The sequence below is a fragment of the Bubalus kerabau genome, chromosome 2 (genome assembly GCF_029407905.1).
Source record: "Bubalus kerabau isolate K-KA32 ecotype Philippines breed swamp buffalo chromosome 2, PCC_UOA_SB_1v2, whole genome shotgun sequence".
Classification (NCBI taxonomy): Eukaryota; Metazoa; Chordata; class Mammalia; order Artiodactyla; family Bovidae; genus Bubalus; species Bubalus kerabau.
Window position 1 is genome coordinate 88,116,194 of NC_073625.1, and position 23,792 is coordinate 88,139,985.

Below are 23,792 nucleotides of genomic sequence, written 5' to 3' on the forward strand. Positions count from 1 at the left end.
CCTTAGGAAGCAGATTTGGATGTGCTCCCAGAGTTAAACATTCTGTAGACTGAAAGCCTAGAGTTTTACACCACAGGGTACTGTGGAAAGAAGATGATTCTGGCCTGGAAAACAGGTGTTCCAAGTCATCAAAAAGAAGCCTGAGAACCGCTCCCATATATATTGAGTTGCATAGTTGTGCAGCACACTTTCTAGGATAAGCCATGGGAAAAGTATGTTGTACAAAATGGAATAGGTGGTCTAGTTTGTAGACTTTTGGTCAATTACCTTTTGTCTACCAAAAAAAATGATTTTAGTTTTGATAAAGTTGATGATTATATAATTGTTTATGGCAGTAATAAATCGGCAGAGTTATTTATATCCAGAAATCAATTCTAGTTTTTGAAAACGAAACCCAGGTCATCAACATATTGAAATAGATGTACTATTCTGTCTACCAAGATGGCATATATGCAGTTTGTCTACAATCAGTATCAAATTGTGAAGATACTGATTTAAAAGATGAATAAATAAAACACAGTACTGGTTCATGTTACATGAAATTGTTCATGGGTATGTCAGAAAACTTTTGCCTTTTAGTTCACCATTCTTTTATTTTTTTAACATTTTTTAAAGCTTTATTTATTTAATTTTTTGAGTGTAGTGGGTCTCCGTTGCTGCTCGCGGGCTTTCTCTAGCTGTGGCAACTCTTCATTGCAGAGGTCTCTCTTGTTGCAGAGCAGGAGCTCTAAAGTGCTTGCTCAGTAGTTGTGGCACATGCACTAGTCCGCAACATGTGAAATCTTCCCAGACCAGGGATCAAGCTCATGTCCCTTGCCTTGCAATGCAAATTCTTAATCACTGGACCACCAGGGAAGCCCTAGTTTACCATTCTTTTAGAGTGGTATTTACTGTCATGTTTTCAGAATCATACTAAGCCTCAGTTTTAAGTTAACTTGATTCTCTAGGCAAAGAACTAAAAATTTAGTGAGAGGTCAATATGCAAAGCAGAGTGTTATTTTCTTGAAAATAATGGCAGTTAATAGTAGAGTAATACTGTGCCTAGCTTCTTGCTCCAAATACAGAATATTTAACTTGGAATCCTCACTTGTGGTCTCTGGGAAAGCATAACATAATACTTGAGGGACACTCAGGAAATTGAATAGACCCATAGTTTTGTAGGACTATGGCCTTTTTAAAAATAGGGTTACATGGAAACACTACTATATGTAAAATAAATAGCCAGTGGGAATTCACTGTATGACTTGGGGAGCTCAAACTGGTGCCCTGTGACAACCTAGAGGGGTAGGATAGGGTAGGAGGTGGGACGGAGGCTCAAGAGGGAGGGGACATGTGTATATCTATGGCTGATTCATGTTGATGTATGGCAGAAATAACACAATATTGTAAAACAATTATCCTTCAATTAAAAATAAAATTTTTAAAAAATAAATAAAAAAGGATTGATTCTCCTTAAATCTTTCAGAACCAGTTATAGTGACTGGTTAAAGGTTGAGGTAAATGGTTTGGTGTTACTCAGAACAGGCTTCAAACAATTTCAAGCAATGAACAAAAACTTACCATACAACTTACTCACTTTCAGGGGATAATCAAATGAGTCCTGACATAAGAAGTAGCAGGTTCCTATTAGATGCCTGGGATCTAAATTGCTTAGGACACAGTGCTTGGGTCCATAAAACTGAGAGAAATTACACTCACACCCCCAACATTGCTGGTTTCTGTGCTTTCATAAGATACTTCTACTGAAGCCATACATGGGACAACTGTAGTCTCAAATCTGCTTTATCATTAATGAGAAAATTAAGTAAAAGTCTTCCACAGGAATTTGTTTAGATCCAGATTTCGTGGTAATGAGTTTATAATTAGATGGGTTTAAATTGAGCAGATTTTTCCACAATCTGATTTTAATATCCTGTCATGCTCAACTTGCCAGAAATGTCAGTTCATTTGTTTTTATTTTTGGTTTGTTTTTACATCCATGCAATTTTTATTAAGTCAGTGCATAAGATCTATTAAATATATGCTAAACAGGACTGATTTTGCCCTGAATCTAATCTGTCTGTTAAATAAAAAAGGAATCTTCAGGCAGAGAATTTGATATTCTTTGTTTAACAAAAAGTTATTTTATAAAAGTAACCCTCCCCCATCCCATTTTACCTTATCCTTCCAGTCCTATCCATCTAGCTGTGGGGAAAAACATACTCAGGAGGCTGTAGTCAACACCAATTTAAAAAAAAAAGTAAATGAAGATAGGAAATATCCAGCTCATGCAACATAATAAGCAATGAGAATTTTTTTCTTGGAAATATAAAGACCCACTTACTTTCCCTTCCCTGTGTATTAGGATATTGTTGTTAAGTAGTTGCTCAGTCATGTCCAACTCTTTCCAACCCCATGAACTGCAGCCCACCAGGCTCTTCTGTCCATGGGATTTCTTAGGCAAGAATACTGGAGTGGGTGGCCATTTCCTCCTTTGGGAGATTTTTCTGACCCAGGGATCGAACCTGTGTCTCCTGCATTGGCAGGCGGATTCTTTACCACTGAGCCACCAGGAAAGCCCATACTAGGATATGTATGTTGATAAATACAACCAAAGTCTTCCCTCTTCGGTTTATTATATTAAATAGGACTATCAATTTCTCACACGCTAGTAAAGTAATGCTCAAAATTCTCCAAGCCAGGCTTCAGCAATATGTGAACCGTGAACTTCCTGATGTTCAAGCTGGTTTTAGAAAAGGCAGAGGAACCAGAGATCAAATTGCCAACATCTGCTGGATCATGGAAAAAGCAAGAGAGTTCCAGAAAAACATCTATTTCTGCTTTATTGACTATGCCAAAGCCTTTGACTGTATGGATCACAATAAACTGTGGAAAATTCTGAAAGAGATGGGAATACCAGACCACTTGATCTGCCTCTTGAGAAATTTGTATGCAGGTCAGGAAGCAACAGTTAGAACTGGACATGGAACAACAGACTGGTTCCAAATAGGAAAAGGAGTACGTCAAGGCTGTATATTGTCACCCTGTTTATTTAACTTCTATGCAGAGTACATCATGAGAAACGCTGGACTGGAAGGAACACAAGCTGGAATCAAGATTGCCAGGAGAAATATCAATAAGCTCAGATATGCAGATGACACCACCCTTATGGCAGAAAGTGAAGAGGAACTCAAAAGCCTCTTGATGAAAGTGAAAGTGGAGACTGAAAAAGTTGGCTTAAAGCTCAACATTCAGAAAACGAAGATCATGGCATCTGGTCCCACCACTTCATGGGAAATAGATGGGGCAACAGTGGAAACGGTGTCAGACTTTATTTTTTTGGGCTCCAAAATCACTGCAGATGGTGACTGCAGCCATGAAATTAAAAGACACTTACTCCTTGGAAGGAAAGTTATGACCAACCAAGATGGCATATTGAAAAGCAGAGACATTATTTTGCCAACAAAGGTTTGTCTAGTCAAGGCTATGGTTTTTCCAGTGGTCATGTGTGGATGCGAGAGTTGGACTGTGAAGAAGGCTGAGCACCGAAGAATTGATGCTTTTGAACGGTGGTGTTGGAGAAGACTCTTGAGAGTCCCTTGGACTGCAAGGAGATCCAACCAGTCCATTCTGAAGGAGATCAGCCCTGGGATTTCTTTGGAAGGAATGATGCTGAAGCTGAAACTCCAGTACTTTGGCCACCTCATGCGAAGAGTTGACTCATTGGAAAAGACTCTGATGCTGGGAGGGATTGGGGGCAGGAGGAGAAGGGGACGACAGAGGATGAGATGGCTGGATGGCATCACTGACTCAATGGACGTGGGTCTGAGTGAACTCCGGGAGCTGGTGATGGACAGGGAGGCCTGGCGTGCTGCGATTCATGGGGTTGCAAAGAGTCGGACATGACTGAGCGACTGATCTGATCTGATCTGATCAATTTCAAGTAGAAAACCCTGACTGGCTTAATGAAAAGTGAGATTCAGGCTGAATCCAGGCTCTCCAAATATGTTCTCAGTACTTTCTCTCTCTCACTTCTGCTTTCTTCTCTGTTGGATTTATCTTCAGGCAGATCCTTCCCATATATTTGCAAGAGTTTATATCTCCAGTAAGGCAATTTTGATGAAACTCATATCTCCAATACCTCTACTTCTGAACCTGAGTGTGAATGGTAACTTGAGAAAAACATAAACACACGGACTGATGTCAATTTAAATTTTCACAATCCACCCTTTGCCTCTCTTTTCCAGCCTCCAGTTCGGCTTCTTGATCTATGTCTCAAACATTCCAAAGTACACAGAAATAACTCCTCAAGATGTTGAGCTATTTTGTGTCTCCAGATTTGTGATGTCATTTCTTCAAACTAGAATGTCCCAATATCTATTCATCACCTTGGTGACTGCATATTTAATCATTCCAGTCAGAATCACCTCTATAAACCCTCTTTCATTTCTTCCTGTCAAGGTTATTACTCTCATACTCTTATCACATGAGCTTCATACATACCTCCATTTTAGCAACAATTTTGCTATACCACAATTAAGGCTTACATCTCTAACCCCTTCACTAAAGAGAAACTACTATGAGAACAGGAAAATATACTTTAGTGTTCATTTTTGTTTGTTTGTTTCCCAAATGCTTATGTCATAGTGTTTAGCACATTCTAAATGGTTAGTATTTTTGTCATTTTTGAATGGATAATGAGTCAGTGAGTGAGAATTTCCTCAAGAAATCCTATGGAACATTTTTTAAATAATCATGTGTGTTTTTTCTCAGGATTTTTTCTTTACATATTTTTTCTAAAAAACAGATTCTAAATAAATCTTTTATAAGCCTTGTGAAACTTGTGATCTCTACACATTTAATTGTAAATTTGTTTACCTCAAATCACACTAACCTTTATATTAAAAAGCTATAACCTCAGATGCATATATATGCCTGTACTGTGCTGTGAGCTGTGCACTGTGCTTAATCACTCAGTCATGTCCGATTTTTTGTGACCCCATGAGCTGTAGCCCACCAGGCTCCTCTGTCCATGGGATTCTCCAGGCAAGAATACTGGAGTGGGTTGCCATGCCCGCCTCCAGGGGATCTTCCCAACCCAGGGATCAAACCCATGTCTCCCACATTGCAGGCAGATTCTTTACCATCTAAGCCACCAGTGAAGCCTATATATATATATATATATATATATATATATATATATATATATACATACATACATACATACACACCCATAGATATATATATATATATATCTGCCTACCATAATGCAAATACCAACTATTATTATTATGATACTTGTTGAACAGTATTTGAACATAATAGATTCCAGGTCAGTAATCCAGGGAATTTGTGGAATTTATAAGGAAATTCTATTTGACATTTAATGTTTTTTTTTAAAAGATAAAATATGTATTTTGGGAACATGAGTATTTCAACTGCAAAGAAATGTTGTCAAAGACCTATCACAGCTTCCAATAACTATATGAAATATAGACAATTACAAATTAAATTCTTGACATTTAGAATGTTAACAATAGTACCAGGTGTTTAAATGCCTCAATCTCTTTTCAGTGTTCTTTGATACTTATCATATGAAGCCTATCTGTAGCAAGGCATGCTGACCATTTATTAATGCAGAAAAAAAAATCCCTTTAAAAAAAAAAAGACAGAAAGTGTTTCATCATGCTGCACTACCTGCTTCTGCTTCTGCCTCTCCATCAAGTTGTACCAAACTCATATTTTCCAATTATCCCTGTATCATTTGGCATTTTTATCTGACAAGTAAATTAAGGTCATCAAATAAAGTGAATCTTGAAATCTTTTGTGTCCCAATGTAGCCATAGTTTGAAGCACTGAATTGCATTGTTTCTGGAGAAATGACAGAACAGCAGAGGAAAGCACGTATGTAAAATCATTTTCTGAAAAGGTATAATCCCGGCTAAGGGTCTTTACGTCAACAGAAATGTTTCATGACATTTGTTTCCATTCAGTTGAGAAGAGAATTCAGTAACTGGCTCACTAGACTGCATCAGAGTCTCTTACTATACTCTCTCTCTCTTAAGTCAATCTTAGGGATATTTTTCTTGTTGGTAGATGGAATCAAATGTTGAATGAATATAAAACAAACATGTTAATACAATGTCAGGCCAAACCTCTTCTGCTAAGTAGCTACTTCATTTAAATCCTAGGCTGGGATATTTGAATTAAGAAATTTACTCATACTATTTTAATTTATTTCAGAACATATTAAATGCCAAAATACAAAGGTATAAGGGAATTCTTGTGTCACTAGAATATTTTAGACATTAACATTACCAAATAAATCACGTACGAAAATTTTCTTTTAGTCAGAGGCTAATATCTAGAATGTATTCTTTATCTCTTCTTTATGAAAACATACATTTATTAATCCCTATGCTATGTAAGGCACTATGCTAATCCCATTGGATACAGAAAGGCAAATGATATTGTTTCTTCCCTCAAGAAGCTTATGATATATTTGAAATGGGCCAAAAAATAAACAGAAATCTTCAGAAAATGAATTATTTTTGATAGTTGAAGTTTTCAGACACAGGTTTGGTCTTTAAATTATTATTTTTATAATTTTTAAATATATTGAAGGGAAATTGTTTCTAATCATGCATCCACAAACTCCTGTCCTTCTATATAAACTATCTTAGACATATCTCAGTATGTTTTAGTTGACCTTGGCTGACCATAGTAATGTATTGAGTTCTGACATAGTGAGTCCATTGGTGCTCCTTGAATTTTATAGAGCTGTTTGATCCTAAACTCCTGCCTCCAGAGTACTATGTATTTTGGAATTTTATGTTAAATTTTCCATTTTCCCAGTTGTTCTTTCAGTCAGCCTAGCAGTGTGCACTTCCATTCAACTCCAACTCTTTAGGTATCTCATGTCTGGTCTTAACACTTAATTTACATCTGCTATACTGCTATATGAATTCAGAAATCAATAAACATATCTGAAGTAAGAGTGTGAGGCACTGAAGCTGTTTTATGAGTAGACTCTGTATTCTTAGTATGTGGCCATCTGTCAGATGTTTCTTCAGAGGCTCTTTACGTCTATCTCGTTTGCCACTGCTCCACTGTATTCCACATAATTGAAGTTGCCATCTAGCTGAATTCAAATGCATGTGATGAGTATCTGAACTAAGAAAATAGCTGTGGGGATAGGAGTGAATGGGAATGAATTAAGAAATAACTTTAAAATGTAGTAATGACAGGACTGATGATCTGCCTGCACTATGTGAAGGCTGAGTTCAAAGTTTTAGGCTTGAATATTTCTTTTTTTTTCTGTATTACTTCCTTATTTTATTAATTTTTTTTTACAGTAGGTCCTTGGTTATCTATATATTTTTTAATTTTATTTTATTTAACTTTACAATATTGTATTGGTTTTGCCATATATCAAAATGAATCTGCCACAGGTATACATATGTTCCCCATCCTGAACCCTCCTCCCTCCTCCCTCCTCCCTCCCCATACCATCCCTCTGGGTCATCCCAATGCACCAGCCCCAAGCATCCAGTATCGTGCATCGAACCTCAACTGGCAACTCGTTTCATATATAATATTATACATATTTCAATGCCATGAATATTTCTAAGAGTGGTGTACTTACTGTGATTTTACTCTCTTAGGCCATAGCAAAGTCTGAATATTTTAAAATTTTTTAAAGTATAATTTTCTAGACACATAATGTAGGATAGATTAGGAAGAGATAGTGTGGGAAAGCAATCTAATAAAAAATTATAGAACTAGCCTAATCTGTAAGGCTGAAGTTTTAGATTACTAGTGGTAATAAAGACAAGATGATATCAACATAATAATGATTTGCTCTGGACCAGGAGCTATAGGGAAAGGTAAACTCGGAGATGACCTCATGTTTCAATTCTAGGTGACCAAAAGAATAGCATCATTTACAAAATCACAAAATCCTCTTCATCTAGGAGAACTAGTTCTTCAGTTTTCACTTCTGTCTCACTCTTTTATCTACATGACCATTTAGTGGTGATTTTACAGATTGATGAGTCTCCATTGTATACTGCTACATCTTTATATATATATATATATATATATATATATATATATATATAATTTCATAATTTTAAACCAATATTGATTGCTATATATTCCCTGAGAGGGGATTATTTTTTTTTTCCCTGAAAAAAAAATGGTAATAATTTCCTGTATTGACTATCAACAAAGCTTACAATTAACTTACTGGGAGCTCTCCATCCATTACTTTGTAGAGAACTCTATGTTTAAAAAACTATTTCGGTGAAGTCATGAGATAATATCATTTGAAATTTTGACATTTCATCTAAAATTGGGAGTCGTAAATACAACATATGAACATGAAACAAATACATTCCACAATGTACTTCTTTGGGCAGAATTTTGAGAAATGCTTTATTCAAAAAAACCATGTCAGTGCTGTCACCCACAGCTTTAAAAAAGTTGTTCAAACAGAAAAGGGTTAACTGTAAAAAGTATTGCATAGAAAATGACACAGAATGCAAATAACAGATTTCACTTTGAAATGTAAATATAAACTAGAATAATCTTGATTACAGAGAGACAAAATCATATGCCTCCATAGAAGAAAATCCTTTGGTTTAAAATAGGCAAATTGCTTTTCCCTCATACTTTCCTAAAGACATGAAATCTCTCTCTTTTTTTTTTTTTTTTTTTTGGATACCAAGTAAATAACTTCACTTTTTCTCTCTTTAAATAGAAACAACTACAGCAAACCTCACTTAATGTCATCCTGACTTATGCCAAACATTGGGTAGGTGCTAAGTCCTCACTCAGTAACAGTTTTACAACTCTTTTCAGATAATTGTTTCCTCTTAAGGAAATATGCATCTTTCCAAACCATAGAATGAAATATGTCATTTTAATAAACTTTATTTTTCTAAAAATACAGCCTCATTCGATTAAACAAAGGAACAATTCCTATCACCTAGTTACAAACACATTTTATTTCTTGCCATGGATTTTATTGTGTTTCTTCTTAAGGACAGTTTTGCTCTCTTTGGTGTTACTTACACGAGTAAATCTTATGTTTATATACACATTTCTCCTACAAAACTAATTAGAAATATCTTCTCAGGATTGAAAAAATGAATAAGTGGAAATATAGATAAGTTTTCACCACAGAGGAATTTGTATCTTTACTGTATTTTATGGAATTTTATGACATTCATTTTGTAGATAATTTTATGGTTTATTTGTCTAAGTATCTGTTTATTTTTTAATATATTAATTTTTGCTGTGTCAACACACACCACCTTCCTTGTGGCATGCTGGATGTCCAATTGCGGCAGGCCGGTTTCTCTCTAGTTGTGGTGTGTGGGCTTAGTTGCCCCAAGGCATGTGGGATTTTAGTTCTCAGACCAGGCAGCTAACCTACGTCCCCTGCTTTAAAAGGCAAATCAATCAATGTAATACACCACATTAACAAATTGAAAAATAAAAACCATATGATTATCTCAATAGATGCAGAGAAAGCCTTTGACAAAATTCAACATCCATTTATGATAAAAAAAACTCTCCAGAAAGCAGGAATAGAAGGAACATACCTCAACATAATAAAAGCTATATATGACAAACCCACAGCAAACATTATCCTCAATGGTGAAAAATTGAAAGCATTTCCTCTAAAGTCAGGAACAAGACAAGGGTGCCCACTTTCACCATTACTATTCAACATAGTTTTGGAAGTTTTGGCCACAGCAATCAGAGCAGAAAAAGAAATAAAAGGAATCCAAATTGGAAAAGAAGAAGTAAAGCTCTCACTGTTTGCAGATGACATGATCCTCTACATAGAAAACCCTAAAGACTCCACCAGAAAATTACTAGAACTAATCAATGACTATAGTAAAGTTGCAGGATATAAAATCAACACCCAGAAATCCCTTGCATTCCTATACACTAATAATGAGAAAACAGAAAGAGAAATTAAGGAAACAATTCCATTCACCACTGCAACCGAAAGAATAAAATACTTAGGAATATATCTACCTAAAGAATCTAAAGACCTATATATAGAAAACTATAAAACACTGGTGAAAGAAATCAAAGAGGACACTAACAGATGGAGAAATATACCATGTTCATGGATTGGAAGAATCAATATAGTGAAAATGAGTGTGCTACCCAAAGCAATTTATAGATTCAATGCAATCCCTATCAAGCTACCAACAGTATTCTTCACAGAGCTAGAACAAATAATTTCACAATTTGTATGGAAATACAAAAAACCTCGAATAGCCAAAGCGATCTTGAGAAAGAAGAATGGAACTGGAGGAATCAACCTACCTGACTTCAGGCTCTACTACAAAGCCACAGTTATCCAGACAGTATGGTACTGGCACAAAGACAGAAATATAGATCAATGGAACAAAATAGAAAGCCCAGAGATAAATCCACGCACATATGGACACCTTATCTTTGACAAAGGAGGCAAGAATATACAATGGATTAAAGACAATCTCTTTAACAAGTGGTGCTGGGAACTCTGGTCAACCACTTGTAAAAGAATGAAACTAGAACACTTTCTAACACCATACACAAAAATAAACTCAAAATGGATTAAAGATCTAAACTTAAGACCAGAGACTATAAAACTCCTAGAGGAGAACATAGGCAAAACACTCTCTGACATACATCACAGCAGGATCCTCTATGACCCACCTCCCAGAATATTGGAAATAAAAGCAAAAATAAACAAATGGGACCTAATTAACCTTAAAAGCTTCTGCACATCAAAGGAAACTATTAGCAAGGTGAAAAGACAGCCTTCAGAATGGGAGAAGATAGTAGCAAATGAAGCAACTGACAAACAACTAATCTCAAAAATATACAACAAACTCCTACAGCTCAACTCCAGAAAAATAAATGACCCAATCAAAAAATGGGCCAAAGAACTAAATAGACATTTCTCCAAAGAAGACATCCAGATGGCTAACAAACACATGAAAAGATGCTCAATATCACTCATTATCAGAGAAATGCAAATCAAAACCACTATGAGGTACCATTTCACACCAGTCAGAATGGCTGCGATCCAAAAGTCTACAAGTAATAAATGCTGGAGAGGGTGTGGAGAAAAGGGAACCCTCTTACACTGTTGGTGGGAATGCAAACTAGTACAGCCACTATGGAGAACAGTGTGGAGATTCCTTAAAAAACTGGAAATAGACCTGCCTTATGATCCAGCAATCCCACTGCTGGGCATACACACTGAGGAAACCAGAAGGGAAAGAGACACGTGTACCCCAATGTTCATCGCAGCACTGTTTACAATAGCCAGGACATGGAAGCAACCTACATGTCCATCAGCAGATGAATGGATAAGAAAGCAGTGGTACATATACACAATGGAGTATTATTCAGCCATTAAAAAGAATACATTTGAATCAGTTCTAATGAGGTGGATGAAACTGGAGCCTATTATACAGAGTGAAGTAAGCCAGAAAGAAAAACACCAATACAGTATACTAACGCATATATATGGAATTTAGAAAGATGGTAACAATAACCCTGTGTACGAGACAGCAAAAGAGACACTTATGTATAGAACAGTCTTTTATGGACTCTGTGAGAGAGGGAGAGGGTGGGAAGATTTGGGAGAATGGCATTGAAACACGTAAAATATCATGTATGAAACGAGTTGCCAGTCCAGGTTCGAGGCACGATACTGGATGCTTAGGGCTGGTGCACTGGGACGACCCATAGGGATGGAATGGGGAGGGAGGAGGGAAGAGGGTTCAGGATGGGGAACACATGTATACCTGTGGCAGATTCATTTTGATATTTGGCAAAACTAATACAGTTATGTAAAGTTTAAAAATAAAATAAAATTTAAAAAAAAAGAAAAAAAGGCAGATTCTTAACCACTGGACCAGCAGGGAAGTCCCTTAGTGTCTGTTTACATTAATGGAGTCTTTGAGACCTCTAGCCCAGGAACAACTTTCCTCCTTGTCCTTCCCCCTCTTCCCCCTCTTCCTGTTTCCCCTCCTCTGCTTCCGCTCCTCCTTCTCCCAATATATCACATTTCCAAACTCCTACTCTGCTGCAGTGAGAGGCAGTGTGGTGTGGGTTCAGTAGTGTCTGACTCTTTGCGACCCCATAGACTGTAGCCCACCAGATTCCTCTGTCCATGGAATTTTCCAGACAAGAATACCGGAGTGGGTTGTCATTTCCTACTCCAGAGTATATTCCCGACCCAGGGATCCAACCAGCATCTCTGGCACCTCCTGCACTGACAGGCAGATTCTTTACCAATGGCACCAACCTGGGAAACCCCCTACTCTGCTGATTCATCACCAAAGGCTGTTTATTCTCTTCCAGAGCACCTTGCAGTTTCTCTTTCGTAACAGTTCTTAGACTTGCAATTACTTGTTTGTTGTTTATCTTCCCCACTGAACTATAAATCCAGGAGGACAGTGTTTATTGTTTACCACTATATCCCCAGTATGTCTCAGTGCCTGCCGTATAATAGGTGCTCAATAATCTAGAGTCTACTAGCACCTCTATGCTGTCAATAATTCTTAACCTTGGATTCGAATTTACAAGCTTAATCTACTCAACTTGATTCAATGTAAAAGTCTATACTTCCAGTAGTTGCTGCCTTCCAGGAAGTATTATCTCCAAGAATACAGAATAATTGGATTCTACTGATTAAAATAGTGTTATATAGACTGACTTTACATACATATTGTTGCTACCTTCAGGGCAAATCTCTACATATTAAGTGAAAGGTGAGGACATGGATAATCCTGGGTTAATCTAACCTGTTTTATACAGAATCATCTATCCATTCACATAAATAAACATTTATTGAGCTACTACCATGTATCAACCTCTGTAGGTCCAATACTACATTTCCTGGGATTACTCTAGCAAATGACCACATTTGGTGGCTTAAAACACCAAATTTGTTCTCTCATATTTATGGAAGCCAGAAGCACACTCTCTCCTAAGATTCCAGTAGAGGTGGCTCTGGGCATTCCTTGGCTTGTGTCTGCACAACTCGTCTCTGCCTCTGTCTTCCTACATACAGCCTTCTCCTCTTTGTCTTCTCTTCTCATGTCTCTTATAAGGACACCTGTCATGAATTTGAGCCCATCCATTTGATCCATGATGATTGAGGTCCTCAATTATACCTACAAATTCCTTCTTGCGGGGAAAGGAGGAGGAGAAGATGTCTTCAATATACTACACATACTATAGTGAATATAGTCCCCACCCTCATGGAATTTGCAGTCTAACAGAAAGATTATTAAAAAAAGTAATTTCAATGAAACATTATAGAAATGTATCAATAAAAGTAGTACAAGGGTCCATGGGGACATATGTCTGGGAACCTAATAAAATCTAAACAACCAGAAAACGATGTGATGTTCATGTAGGAGGACTGAACAGAAATGGACCATGATAGAAAGTCAATGCATTGTAAGAATTGGCAGAAATTTAGCATGGTTAAAGAATGATTAGAGATGAATCTGGAGATATATACTAGAGCCATTTGTAAAACCCATGTTAACAAAGTTAAGGGCTTTGAACTTTATCCTGATACAAAGTCAGAGCTCTGTGATTAGCCACACTAATATGATAAAAAGGCAGAAATTATCCCTGTCCAGACCAAGAGCTACAGCACAAGTTTTGTGAATTCCCCATTTCCAAATAATGGTAGCTCTTGTTTTTCCCAGTGTTTGATTGCAGCCTTAGTAAATAATGCAATATCATAGTAAAATTGCTCTGAAGGTTTGTGTTGAAAGTGAAAGTGAAAATATTTAATTCAACATTCTCATTTTTACAGACATAAAACCAGGGTCAAGCAAGGCTATGATTGTTCTAGAATATACAACCCAGATGTTCTGTTAGTGAAAATGATGGTATAAAATAGTGGCAATAGTATTGGCTTCAGTTCAGTTCACTCACTTAGTCGTGTCCAACTCTTTGCGACCCCATGGACTGCAGCATGCCAGGCTTCCTTGTCCATCACCAACTCCCAGAGCTTGCCCAAACTCATGTCCATTGAGTTGGTGATGCCATTCAATCATCTCACCCTCTGTTGTCCCCCTCTCCTCCTGCCTTCAATCTTTCCCATCATCAGGGTCTTTTCCAATGAGTCAGTTCTTCTCATCAGGTGGCCAAAGTACTGGAGCTTCAGCTTCAGCATCAGTCCTTCCAATGAATATTCAGGATTGATTTCCTTTAGGATTAACTGGTTTGATCTCCTTTCAGTCCAAGGGACTCTCAAGAGTCTTCTCCAAGTACGGGCTTGGAGCTTGATAAATCAGGGTTGGATGGCCAGCTTTTTTGTATACAAGGCATGTGACCTTATGCAAGTAATATAACCACTTAAACTATGAATAATAATAGTACCCACTTATTAAGACTATTATACGGATAAATTTGATAATGAATTTGAAGTACTAAGCATAATACTAGTGGATAGTTTACTATTAAATATATATGGCTATTGTTGATGATAATGAGATTCATAATGTTTTTATAATCACCCCAGCCCCATCATCAACAGAATTTTATTATAAATGTGCATCACATTATACACTCTTATTTTTAAATATATATTATACATTGTTGTTGTTGTTTAGTCACTCAGTCATGTCCGACTCTTTGCGACCCCATGGACTGTAGTCCACCAGGCTCCTCTGTCCATGGGGTTCTTCAGGCAAGAATACTGGAGTGGATTGTCATTCCCTTCTCCAGGGGATCTTCTCAACCCAGTTATCAAACCCATGTCTCCTGTACATATACACACACAACATTCTTCACAGAGGAGTGTTTAGAATTCCTAGTACAGAGGTTTAATAAGCAATTATGCAGAAATACACATTTTTCAAAGTGTCACAACTTAATAATCTGTTATCCAATTAAAATTTTAATTGAAGCAAAGTTCATAAATATGTAATCACCAGGGTGAAAACGGAGAAGGCAATGGCACCCCACTCCAGTACTCTTGCCTGGAAAATCCCATGGACGGAGGAGCCTGGTAGGCTGCAGTCCGTGGGGTCGCTATGAATCAGAGACGACTGAGCGACTTCACTTTCACTTTTCACTTTCATGCGTTGGAGAAGGAAATGGCAACCCACTCCAGTGTTCTTGCCTGGAGAATCCCAGGGACGGGGGAGCCTGGTAGGCTGCCATCTATGGGGTTGCACAGAGTCAGACACAACTGAAGCGACTTAGCAGCAGGGTGATAAAGAAGATATATTAGTAGTACTCTCATCTTACTAAGGAATTATTTAAATTAAACAACACAATTTTCTGTAATGAGGTGATCTGATTTTCCAAAGACAGTCAATTACATAATATTCTCCTCAATCTGAATTTGAATACATGGTCTCAATAAATCCCCTGCTACCTAGCTATCATGAAAATACATGTTCTAGGTTTAAAATTCTTCAACTATATTATATATTTTAAAAATACACCAGTTTGTAAGTAAATAATGTTTTGTTTTGAACTGCCACCTTCATCTTCAAAAAGTTAATGTTGTTTTCTATAACATCTATTCCTTATAATTTGTTATTCAATTATTTTCAATGAAAAAAAAACTGACATTTTAAGGCACACATTAATTCCCATGATACCAATATTATTTTGAAGATTAGGAAATCTAGTTTGGACCTAATAAAAAACCATCAGTACATTATTTATTGGATAAAATTCAACTATTTAACTTGGTTCTGTACAGACTGTGTGCTACAACTCAACACTGAAATAGATTGCCTGAAAATATCTTAAGTCATAGTGATTAACATCTAATTCCAAGGTTTAGTTAATGTTTACTAAAACCTTAAGATAAATGATTTTTGTGTTTATTTACATTTAGGTTTCTTAAAAATCCTCTTAAATAATTGACTGGTTTCTTACTGACTCAACAATAGCATTTAAGGTTTAGATATTCTCTAGTAGAAATGTCCTTTTTATGAGAAAGTTATTACCGTGAATATAAACTTGCACATAGCTTATCACATACTTGATTCCCAAAAAATGATCCACTTCTTTGGAAGTCTTTCTCAGGCTTAATAAATTTAAATTATTATGGTAGAGAGTTAAGTGGTTTGCTTTTCAGTTGTATTCTTTCTTTTGTTCAGCTTGTTGCTTAAAACTGATTAATAATTTTTATAATAATCTAAATAAAAATCAAGCTTTATTCAAGTTAAGGGATATTGGAGGCACTGATTGATTTAATGCTTTAGAATATTGATAACAAACTGAATTATTATTGTGAGTTATAGTATAGGAAGGAGAATTTTTAAAATATCTAAAATCTGAATCTGGTGATAGTCATATGTGAGGTGGATCAAGTTCTTTAACTTCGCTGGGCTTCACTTTCTTTACCTCACTTTCTTTCTTAAGCAATTAACCATTTGCCATCTAATTAAATTATATCTTGTTAAAACTTCAGTAATACAGAGAATGAAATGTGTCAATGAATTAATTGAAATAAAAAGATTCCTGGAAGGTTAGGAAAACATGCAGCCCTTGCAGTTTCAGTTTTGTCAATGAAAGAAGTTATATGCTATAAACATATATAATCTATACTTTTCTTCAAATAAGGGAGCTTTTACATATCATGTTTTTAATGAATTAAAAAATGACCAGCTTCCCTTGTGGCTCAGCTGATAAAGAATCTGCCTGCAATGTGGGAGACGTGAGTTCAATACCTGGGTTGGGAAGACCCCCTGGAGAAGGGAAAGGCTACCCACTCCAGTATTCTGGCCTAGAGAATTGGACTGTATAGTCCATGGGGTCCCAAAGAGTGGGACACAACTGAGTGACTTTAACTTTCACTTTTTAATGACTGCTAGTCAGAAGGAGATCAGCCCTGGGATTTCTTTGGAAGGAATGAGGCTAAAGCTGAAACTCCAGTACTTTGGCCATCTCATGCGAAGAGTTGACTCATTGGAAAAGACTGATGCTGGGAGGAATTGGGGGCAGGAGGAAAAGGGGATGACAGAAGATGAGATGGCTGGATGGCATCACCGACTCAATGGACGTGAGTCTGAATGAACTCCGGGAGTTGGTGATGGACAGGGAGGCCTGGCGTGCTGTGATTCATGGGGTCGCAAAGAGTCGGACATGACTGAGCGACTGATCTGATCTGATCTGAGTCAAACGTCTAAGCACCTACTATGTACACTCCTGTGCTATAGAGGTGGGAATTCATAACTTTGATTTTTGAATTAATATCTATGAAATGTAAAGAAGTTCATTCTTAAATTATGCAATAATAGCCTTTCTATTTTTCGAAAACACATTATAACAGTCTGTAAAGTCTGATCTGTTGGTATATGATCAGGTCACTCAAGATGACAGTTCTCTTGCTCTCTTATACAACTTCTGCTCAACCAGCCCATGGTTCACTTACACCCTACTCACATGACTACCCAATCCTCTTAATTATAGGGTTTAATCAGTAACTGCCTAGGAAATGGCAACCCACTCCAGTGTTATTGCCTGGAGAATCTGAGGGACAGGGGAGCCTGGTGGGCTGCCGTCTATGGGGTCACACAGAGTCAGACATGACTGAAGTGACTTAGCAGCAGCAGCAGCCTACATTCTTGCCCCAGCTTATGGTTACCCTGATGACTGATAAGCCAACCTGAAGCCAATTCCCCCTATAAATGGTTACCCACCTCCACCTCGATTGTGAAGACTACCACTGTGCCCTGGCTGCTGTCTGCTATCTATGATGGAGTGTTGCTCCAGGACTTTCAGACCTGCAAGATTCCCTAAGTACTAAACTGTTGTTGTTTCTTTCCCTGGCTCCTGGCTTTTCTTTGTCTCTCAGGTGGGCAACTACAGGGTTTGCAAGCCTGTGGGTGTAGCCCAATAGTTGGCAAACGTGTTCAAGGAAATAGCAATTACGTAAGCAAAATCCTTTAGTTCATCTGCTTATTTAATTACGCAAAATCTACTTAATCTTAAAATGAGGGGTACTAGGAACCCATCTGCTTTCTTAGTATTTTTGTAAAAAAAAGAAAGGGTTATGGGTAGATTAAGACTTCAATCTTCAGCCCTCGTTTTGGATCTGCATCTTACATGTCAAATAATGGGAAAGCTTTGTGGAATTTTTTGGTATTCATTATTGTATTTTCAGGAATATAGTAAGTTGTAAAACATTTGGTAGTGAAAGGTCACCAGGGAAATGTTAATACATTACCTGTGTTTCAGCTTCTGACATGGCGGTGGAACAAGGGCAGATCCTCGTGATAGCCACTGCAGCAGTGGGAGGATTCACTCTTCTCGTCATTCTTACTCTCTTCTTCTTAATAACTGGCAGGTAACTGAATTATACCAGAATATTTCCAGGATTTGTGGAGAGCCATTCTTCTCATACACTGTGTGTTCAAGGGCTTTTAAGCTTAAAGAACTGTACCTGTGAGAAAAATAAGTCAGGGCAGATTCCACTCTTGACAAGTGCACCTTTACGTGGCAACAGATCCCTGAACCTGAAGGCAACTGAAGACCTGAGAAAAACACTTTGAAAACAATGAATGATAAAATCCTATTCAATAAATGACTTCTGAGTTTTTCCTTTACTGCAATCAAATTATATCATTAAATGGATTTTGCTTGGGGAAAAAAGTAGTTCAACAGAGAAACTGAACAATTTATTTAAACGTGCTTTATAAACTTAATATTATAGAAAAATTTTTATTCATTGAATACTGAACATATTGATATTAGAATTGCATTAATTTGGTTATGTAATCAAGTGAAAATATTTTCCTGTGGAAGTGTAATATGGATGAGAATTTTAAATGACAATAAATTTAATGTAGAAAAAGACCTAGACTTGAATCCCAACCAGCTGGTCAAAGTGCTTCTTCCACCTAAACCTTAGATTTATATTTTTACACAGTTTGTTATGACAAAGCATCACTCTTGCAGCTAATAGTGTCTCAGACTTCATTTAAGCAGCAGTGTCAAATTTATCATCAGTTTTAAAGAATGCTTCTAAATTCATTATGGAAGTTCACTCAAATTATATTTTATTTATAGTTATTCAATATGTAGCATAATTAGTTCAATTTTAAGTTATATTTTATGTATTTGCCCAATATGAGTTAAAAGCCTTATTGCCACAGAGTATTTAAGCAAATGATTTAAATACACACGTAGAAAAGTATTTCTTTAAAAGATCAGAAAATACTGCCTTAATACATAAATATGACAAACTTAAAAGAAGACCTTACAGTCATTGTAGGCTAAATAAGATTCGCCTAGTAAACCTGAGAGATAGGCACGACTGTTATATTTATTTAGGATTCCTGAAACAGAATTTGAATACCATTTTAAAAAAAGATTTAATAATGACAAAAATTGAAAGTTGAAAATAATTTAGTACAGTTTCCATGTTTGCCAATTTATATGACATCAGAAACTTCCTTAACTTTCTATATTAAAAAAAAAAAGTTCAGTTACATAAGATAAAACGTTTATTCTGAAGCATGACTTCAGCACTTTGCTACAGAAGCATTCACTGGAAATTATTCTATGAAAATTTTAAGACATTTGAATAAATATGCAATTTGCCATAGGATCTGAAGCCACATCTACATTGAAAGATTGGATTGTGCACCACAGGTGCATTCTGTTTAGCCATTTGGAATTAGCAGTTTGATGAACTGTCAGGTAATATAGATGCTGATGAATTTTTCATGTGAAAGAAGTCATAGGAGAGAAGTTCCTGCCTCCATTCTTCAGGACATGATTTTTCTGAGACAGAAAACAGAACACACTTTTACCACTTCCAATTAAAAAAAAAAAAAAAAAGAAACACACTGTTCACCACTGAAACTGGAATACAGTTGTCTAAATTTCTGAGTTTCTGAATCAAGAACAGTGTTTCCATTGTGACTTTTAAAGCTATTCACCAACTATAGCTGTTAGAGGCCATATAAGGAAAGACATGATTGTCACTGCTTGTTATTAAATATTTTCTAGGCCTCCCATCATTTGGATCAATCAATCTATTTGAGAGGATTTTATTTTTCTCTGGAGCTAATATTGATATAGTAAAAAGAAACTTCTATGGAGTATTTTCTATAAAGATGTTCTTAAAAGCTATCTTTATGATAAGAATTTTTACCTATGAGTGAGGAGTATTTTAATTGATATTGGTTCTTATCCAGCATAATTCCTAAATAAGGTTCTCTTTACCTCTTATAAAGGTGTCAATGGTACATAAAGGCCAAAATGAAGTCAGAAGAGAAGAGAAGAAAGGACTTACAGAATGGGCATTGTAAGTAGTTCAGTGACTTTCTTCCATGGTTTTTAAGAGTTCATTTTAAACATGTATCCATGAGTTGAGAAAGCCAAAGAAATTCATTTCCAACCTTTCAGCATTGAGACTTTTCATCTGGTTTCTAGATTTCTAGTGAAAATTGCACCTGCTTCTCATTATATGATATTACCTTTTTCCTAATTATGCTTGCTGGGAAACACAACTGAATAAGCTAAAAATTTAAGATGACTGATTATATCTAGTTATTTACCACTCACAATGGCTCCAAAACATTAGTTGGTTTTATTTAGTGGATCATTAGCTATAGAAATAGTAAGGGATTCTTGTTGCTTCTTGTAGGCACTGTCATTTAACATACAACAAATCAATTTAAAATTCATTAACACTAGAAAATCAGCTCTTTAACTCTTAGAATATGTATGAAATCCTTGAGCTGACAACAAGGTTATAGTCCTTTGAAGGATCTCTTCTGAAGTAAGCTATAATTACCACTAGAGTTGGTTTTATACTTGCCACCACCACCACCCCCCAAACCCAACGCCCACCTCCACCTCCAAATTGCAAACTACTTTGTCAAGGCAGTTTCTCTGTCGTGAGACACTGAATTGACAAGAAAGGGATGTTCTCTAATTAATCATAGTATAGCGATAACATGTGAAGCAAGTTGTTTAACTATTTAAACTCATCTTCTATTTCAAATTAAGCTGAAGTAATAAGGCACTTTTCAACCCATATTACCCTTCAGAGAATGGAAAGGATTTAAGTGAGAAAATTATAAACTAGAGGGTTGCTTTAGGGCTCTTTCTAGGGTTCACATGACTTCTCTGAGCAGGGTCTGAGGACCAGCCGCCATCAAAGTTTTCACCCTTATCTACCTATGTTCAGACTCAGAAGGTCCAAAATAGGGCTAAGGGATAAGCATTTTTAACAAACTCTCCTATGTGGTTTTTTCACACAAAGAGTTTGAGGATCACTGCCCTGGCAGGGAAGGGAGAACCAAGACAGCTGATAACAGTCATGGGATGAGCCAAAAATAATGTAGACAGAGGCAGAAACCTGGATCTAGGCACTCGGTCCAGTGACTTAAACTGAGTAACCTCAAGATTGACTGCAGGACATTCACTACTGAACTGCAGAAGAAAAAGTTTTTACCTGTTTTCCAACTAGTAGCTTAGTATAAACTGAACCAGAGGGTCCCAGCAAGAAGCAATGAAAATAACCTGAGGAAGCCAAGAAGATAGAAGAAAGATAACAAATAGATGTTTAAGAAGACACAAATAAGTAGTAACAAGATATTCAAAATTGGAACTAAGTTTGGGGGTTTTGCTATACTACATATATTGTGTATACGAGAAAAAAAAAGTGATACTAACCAATTAGTTTACTCTGTAGATATGTATATCACTTTAAATTATTAAGTGGTTGAATTGTTAAAACTATGCATAAGTTAATAAATGGCATGTGTTATCTGTGCATAAAGTAATGTTATCAACATGACCATATGAATCTAATCATCTAGTAGTAGCCACTGGATTTGAACTTAGAGTACTCAGTCTGAAATCACAACTCCTACTAAGTTACAAAAATATCATTAAGAGTATGAACTAGAGGTACAAATTATCTGTTCTCATTTTCTCCAATCTAAAGTCAAATTTTTGAGTTTGAGCAGTCAAGAAAAGCATATCATTTCAGAATCAGTCAAGTTTATCTAGAAATATGCTTTACTGGTACGATTTTGAGAAGTGCTCATCTTCTCATTGGTGCTTATCTAGTACTAGAAGTCAGGAGGCAAAAAGCAATGAAAGAACAGGCACGGAAAAACTCATGAAGCAAATTACTGCTGATGAGCTTTTCACCACCTTCTCTAAACTCATTTTATCACCTTTTGTTTGCTTTTGAGTTTTTCTTGCAAGAACATGTTTCTAAGACCTGGACAATGCTTAACTCAGGGTGTTGTATGACTTTCAAAATCTAAGAAGCAAAAAAACTGAGTATAATTTATATGCAATAAATATCAGTTCAGTCCAGTTGCTCAGTTGTGTCTGACTCTTTGCGACCCCGTGAACTGCAGCACGCTAGGCCTCCCTGTCCATCACCAACACACAGAGTCCACCCAAACCCATGTCCATCGAGTCAGTGACGCCATCCAACCATCTCATCCTCTGTCGTCCCCTTCTCCTCCTGCCTTCAATCTTTCCCAGCATCAGGGTCTCTTCCAATGAGTCAGCTCTTCACATCAGGTGGCCAAAGTATTGGAGTTTCAGCTTCAACATCAGTCCAATGAACTTCCAATGAACACCCAGGACTGATCTCCTTTAGGATGGACTGGTTGGATCTCCTTGCAGTCCAATAAACATAGCACTGATCTTTTAACCCCTGCTAATCTGTATTCAGTAAAGGTTGACTGTGTGATCATTGCCTATAAAACCATAGCTAAGGAAATGTGTAAAGATGTACTCTAAGAAATAATCTCCTGTCCTCTAGGAACTAACTGTCTAAAGAGGAAAGCAGAAACTAGTGAGCAAAGCAGAGAAATATCTACTGGAGTCTGTGACTTCACATAGAAGTTGCAAATTAATATGTACCCAGACATCCAAGTTTTCCAGCCACCCCTATCCATCTTCCTAATTGCCCATGGGCTGTGAGTACCCTCACCCCCACCATAGAAAGAGGAGTACCTACATAGTCAGTGACTGGATTTGGGCCTTTGATTCTTATCCCTTCCTCCAGAATGAAAAGTGGATCCTTTCCAGGAAAATGTGCAATTTGGCCATAGAAGCAACTACCAGATCACAGGAAAGATCTATGATCCATAGTGTAGCGGTCCTCCCTGTTGCTGTGCCATGGAGTCTGTGCTTTATTGCCTAAGAGTTTCTGAAAGGGGAGAGGCCACTAGAATAGGACATGAGTTCAGGAAAACCTAGGGACATAGAGTAAAAAGGTCCAGGAGGAACTGATAGTTTAGTTCAAATGCTCAGTCATGTCTGACTCTTTGTGACCCCATGGACTGAAGCACACCAGGCTTCCCTGTCTATCACCAACTCCTGGAGCCTGCTCAAACTCATGTCCATCGAGTCGGTGATACCATCCAACCATCTCATCCTCTGTTGTCCCCTTCTCCTCCTGCCTTCAGTCTTTCCCAGCATCCGGGTCTTTTCTAGTTAGTCTTTCACATCAGGTGGCCCAAGTATTGGAGCTTCAGCTTCAGCATCAGTCCTTCCAAGAATATTCAGGGCTGATTTCCTTTAGGATGGTCTGGTTTGATCTCCTTGCAGTCCAAGGGACTCTCAAGAGTCCTCTCCAAAACCACAGTTCCTTAGGAGGGACTCTAAGGGGCATGTTTGATTGGGGAGAAAGTTCATGCTTTGTTTCTCCCATGTCTGGAGTTACATTAAAAGAAAAATATATGGGTGCTAGTGGCTAAGTGCAGCACTTTCACAGTATCATCTTTTAGGATATGAAATAGCTCAACTGGAATTCTATCACCTCCACT

General features: G+C 37.0%; 1 protein-coding gene across 1 annotated transcript in view; it reads left to right on the top strand.

The window, feature by feature from the left end:
• Positions 1-23,792, top strand: part of EPHA6 (EPH receptor A6) — a 1,024,550-nt gene that overhangs the window by 719,659 nt on the left and 281,099 nt on the right. Inside the window, exons 8-9 of the mRNA XM_055567870.1 lie at positions 18,223-18,331; positions 20,226-20,296. Coding sequence (XP_055423845.1) covers positions 18,223-18,331; positions 20,226-20,296 — 180 coding nt within the window. The remainder of the gene's footprint in view (positions 1-18,222; positions 18,332-20,225; positions 20,297-23,792) is intronic.